At 34.4% G+C, this 5583-nt stretch overlaps 1 protein-coding gene across 1 annotated transcript in view; it reads left to right on the top strand.

Annotated features, from left to right (window-relative positions):
* The window catches only part of LOC105620161, an 81231-nt gene that overhangs the window by 61094 nt on the left and 14554 nt on the right, over positions 1-5583 (top strand). The window contains 2 exon segments of the mRNA XM_012201666.1: positions 703-844; positions 2111-3044. Coding sequence (XP_012057056.1) covers positions 703-844; positions 2111-3044 — 1076 coding nt within the window.

Here is a 5583-nt window from a genome sequence, read left to right on the forward strand (position 1 = left end):
ATGCTATTAACTAATAAATCATAAAGTTAGTACTATATTATCAATTTCTTACTTTTAGGCCCGATCATCAATGTTACTTTACTTTTGAACGAGATTTAAAATCCTTCTCTTTTCTCTCTTTATTGACTTTAAAATAAAAAAAGAGAGAATATTAAGCTTCACTTAAAGTCAAACCAACATTATAATCGGGCTTAAGAGTAAGAAATTGATAATATAATACTAATTTTATTAATCTCATCACTTAAATTTTAATAAGTCACGCAAACTTTTGTAAGACCAGCTGTCTTTAATAGTATCTCGATATTAAGTAATATTTTAAGATGTAAATATTGCTCTGTGATTAGCTATGCACTTACGACTATATTTAAGACAGCCTTAAATATAATTTAATTATTAATTTTTCTTTTATGCTGTTTTATGAGTTTGTGCAGTATTTTTTTATTTATATATGTGAAAATATTTTATTAACGTTTCAACATTTAATAAACTAATTAAATTCACCGTGATATTTCATGATTTTCATCATATTACATGTTAAAAGTATTTGAAAATATTTATCATTGTCTACTATTATTATACACATATCCGTTTTAAATCGTGAGGGCAGTAAAATGAGAGAAACGCGACGCTATAAATTTATCTAGATTATTCAATATAATAGTGTCTTTATCCCATTTCATCTCTGCTTCATTTGTCGATCAGGGTTTCGTCAGGAAACTCGTCAAAGAAGAACGTAAGCCAGACCTCAGAGCGACAAAGTAATGCCGGCAGCCGGCAGCAGTGGATAGTGGCCGTGGAGGATAGCATGCGTCATGGGAACGCGGTTACCACACAGACCACTCTTGTGAGTATCTTTTCGCTTTCTCTATTTTTCCGTTTTCCCTCTTTAATGTTTAATTACCGATAACTCGATTTGTTTATGACAAATCGAAATATACGTAAGTCTGTAAACCAGATTGGCACCTGGGAGATCATAATCTTGCGACTTTCTCGTAGATGTTTGTCGTAATGATACCGGTTTATGAGTTGACCGTAAAATCGAAACTATCGCTATTTGATAAGCCCGATTCAAGCGAGGCATCGATCTACGAGTTATTAAAGACTTCCGGATGATTCCGATTAGAGAATTGAAACATTTTCTGTATTTGTATTTTTCAAGAAGATACACAATAATAAACGATTTATTAGGACTGTATAAACATCACGAATTAAATTGACTAACAATTTAACAATTTGATACTTTTTCGTATTTTAAACTATCTTAATAATGCTAAATGACTATTAAAATCTGTAAATATATAATTAATTCTTATTGCGAAAAATATTACCTCGGTCGGGAGTTGAACCCGAATCTCTTGCATTCCGTGCAAGTATCTAAGTCTTTAGACTACCAAGGCCTGAGTAAAAAAACTGTCAAAACAATATTTACTTTCAATTTTTATTTATTTATTTTTATCTTATCAGATCAATTTTGGAGATTCTTTTTTCAAGAAATCATTTTTTTAAAGCATGAGTGAAAAATATCATAACGCCGCGTTTTTTGTTCCATCCTGTATCATTTTTCTAAATATAAGAAATAGATTCTGTTGTTCCTATTTTTTGAAGGTGCTATACATACTAAGTCTATTATATATACATTCATAACAGACGTTTAATGGATATCCATGATAAATTTATAAAAAGACGTCTGTTATGAATATAATAGGGATCCTTATTAGAAATCTATCTGACTTCTCCATCATATGGATATTGCATGAAGTGTGAAGGTTTAATGGATGTATTTCGCTTGGGTTTCTTTTTTGTATTATTTTACATTTTTTTTATTAATTATTTATTATTTAAAAAATAATAACTAAAAATTCCTATATAAAAGATATAAAAAAATGATCTCCTTTTTTAAATTGGAGAATTTCCTTAATTTTCAATATATTTAACTTAAACGAAATCTTACTTAAAAAACTTGATTACGATAATAATTAGTATCAGATATAATATAAAATGTTAGAATATAAGAAAAATAAACAAATAAAAATTTTTTTACTCCAAATTACTCGCAATCAAATTTTCTAATACAATTTTCGGCCTATTGTAATTTGATAAATTTTGATAGCCGAAAACCCGTCACCAGCGGCCGTATGGTTGGGAGAATGGGACCGTAGAGTCGTTGCGGTTGACTCAACTGCCCAGTCCGCCCAGTAAATTCGCCAGTCTGCCGTACGATGTTAAGGTGTCCTTCAACTGGATCCCACCACGAACGAATCCGAGCGCGGTGGAAAAGCACCGGGAAGTACGTCGTCGTTCCTCAGAGGAGTGTCTGGAGGACGAAGGTGGCAGTCATCAGAGCAGTTCCGATCGCGTCAGTTACTATTTGAGGAAACATCACCGCCAGCAGAATGAGATCATGAAGTCGAGCAGCGTGGAGGACCGTCTGCTGATGAATAGGTCGGACAAGGAGTCGATGCGACGCACTCGCAACGATTCAGATTCGAGCGAAGGCCGGTTTTCGAGAAACTCTGAGTCTGAGAGTCGGTCCTCGATAGCACGCTCCAGCTCCGTCAGCGTCGAACGGTTCTCTATGCGCGCCAACTGCGACTCGTCAGACTTTTCACGCGCCAACTCCACATCGAATGAGCGCTTCCATTCGGACTTCTCGATCGCGGTGGCAAGCGCAAGTTCGAACGATCATGTATCCGTGCCGACCTCCGAACCGTTTTCCATACGCAATCTCGATTTTGTTTCGTTTGCGTTGCCGCACATGGACTCGAGCGAACGTTTTTCCGCGCCTACATCCGAGGAGCGCTATTCCGACTTGTTCTCTACACGTAATTCCGATTTCTCCGCACGAAATTCGGCCGATTTTAGAACGCAATCGGAAGAGGAGCGCTTTTCCGATGACTCCTTGGAGGAATTATTGCCACCACCGCCACCTATTAGCAAGAGACACTCTATTGCGTGGGAGGTTTCTTTGGAGGACGATCCTCTGTATGCGCCCGGCAGTACCAAGGTTGTCGGTAGAAGACGACGAAAAAGTAGCGATGTATCAAGTAAGTAGTGTCTTTTGGTTTATTTTACAGAAAAGAATAATAGAATAACAAATTTTTCGTAGCAATGAAAGGATTTATTTATCACATTCGTTAATTCTTTGCTTTATGACTTAATTTATGATCGTTCCTTAATTGCCATATTCTTGTGTTGCAAAATTCGCAATCCATTCTTCGAAATTTTATTTGTATTATTATCAAAATTTTCATTAATTTATTATGAATTATCTAGATTATCAATTATGATTCTATTAAAATTCCATTTCTATTTTTATTCTTATTTTATATATTTTATTATATAGTTTTTATATAGTTTTTATATAGTTAAATCATATTTTCGTTGGCATTATATACTCATTTTATTATTAATAAATAGTTTTTTATTTCAAATAATAAATAATAAATATTATAATTCGACTTAATGATTAATATCAATTCAATAAATAAAAAGAGATTATGAGCCAAAGCAAATTATTATTATATTTTTATGAAAAATATTTTATAAACAAATATTTTGACTTTTTAGGAGATCCTTTTCATTATTAAATAAAGGACTTTACTTCACAAAGATCTAGTGCATGGCTTATAAAGGCATTAATTCATTGATCGATTCAAACATAATAAAGTCAATTTTAAACTAAAATATATATTTTGAAAATATATATTTTTATTATAATTAGATGTTATTATTGCTTATTAACAATAAATTACGCTGATTACAATAATTTGCTCGAAAAAATATTCATTGAAGAGACTTTTATTACTATATATTAGATAAAGGGTCTTTCAATAAGGACGCTCGATTTTTAAATGTAAATAAAACAAGTTGTGTGAGATATTCACTCAATTTTTTTTTTATTTGAAAAAATATTTTATGGCATTAAGTATGGAATATAACGTCCTCAAATGTCCGCCGCGGCTTCGCTTAGTGACACGTATTCGGACGGTTCAATTTTCGATGATTTTCTCGCATAAATCTGGCTGAATTTGCTGGATGGCGTTTGTTATGTTGACTTTGAGAGCATCAATTGTTTGCGGTTCATTCGTATAGACCTGCGATTTAGGATAGCCCCAAAGAAAGAAGTCTAAAGGCGTTAAATCGCTCGATCTCGATAGCTAGCCGCCAGTTCACGTCGCGCGAGATAATCATCAAATCGCTCGTGCAGAATGTCCATCGTGGCATGCGGTGTGTGGCACGTAGCGCCATCCTGTTGGAACCACATGTTATCGGTATCCATATCATCCATTTTAGGCCACAAGAAGTTGCTTATCATCGATCTGTAGCTCGCCATTGATAACGCTTCGTTTTGGAAGAAGTACGAACCGATGATTCCGCCAGACTAACATCCGCACCAAACAGTGACTTTCTCGGAATACATTTGGAATTGGTGTATCTCGCGTGGATTGATATCGTCCCAAATTCGACAATTTTGCTTGTTCACATATCACCATTCATCTAAAAATGGGCTTCATCGCTAAAGATGATTTGTTTGGCGAAATTTAGGTTTCAACTGCTTCAGAACCCAATCAGCGAACACACGGCGTTGTCTATGGTCGTTTACCTTAAGTTCCTGGGTCAGTTGAATTTTATAGGGGTGCAGTCCCTAAGTCCCGACGCAAAATTCGTCAAGTTGAAGTCACAGAAAGGCCAAGTTCTTGTGAACGACGAGAAATTAACCGCCTCGAGTTTTCCCGTACACTCTCACGCACAGCAGCGATGTTTTCAACAGACCTTGCGTTTCGGCGTACTGGTGTTGACTGATTATTTATCGAATCGGTTGACTCGAATTTGGCCACCAAACGTCGAAGTTGACTCGGCAGGACGGTTGTGGCGAGGATAAAAATCATGTAATGCGCGGAACGTTTCTCGAACGGAGCACTGATTTTGATAATAAAATTTTATGATTTGCACACGTTGCTTAACAATGACCTTCCATGGTGATTTGCCATACACTACTAAACAATTCACAATAAATTTGACAGACGTCACTTTAACAACATGGCTATTATGATCTAACAAATTTCGAGCGTCTCTATTGAAACCCTATTGAGACCCTATACATTAACTTCCTGTCCATACAATATAAGTTTTTTATTGTTAAATTGAAGCATTTGATTTGAGTGATGTCAAAATCACAAAGCGATGTATTTTAGAACTTGTAAAAGAATTTTTTTTATTCATAAAAACGTATTATAGTCCAGTTAAATACAACTTTTAAAAGCATTGTAGAAGGTCTCGAGAAAATTCAACTGGATCTTGTTCTAAGTGAACGGACCTACAATTGAAAGGGGGGAGAGTCCATTTGAACGCAGAGTTTAGAATCCTGTTAAAATTAACCTTGAACTCAAAATTTAGTCATTTTCATATTAATCGGGTCATATTTTTTAAAGCGTATATCATAGAGATAAATAAATTATGGGCATTGTATTCAGCGATCAAAAAAACATACATTATCATATAAAACCTGGATTAAGCATTTTCGCATCAAGTCAAACATATATATATATATATACATATATATATATATATATATATATATAT

This window comes from Atta cephalotes (assembly GCF_000143395.1).
Source record: "Atta cephalotes unplaced genomic scaffold scaffold00024, whole genome shotgun sequence".
Taxonomy (NCBI): domain Eukaryota; kingdom Metazoa; phylum Arthropoda; class Insecta; order Hymenoptera; family Formicidae; genus Atta; species Atta cephalotes.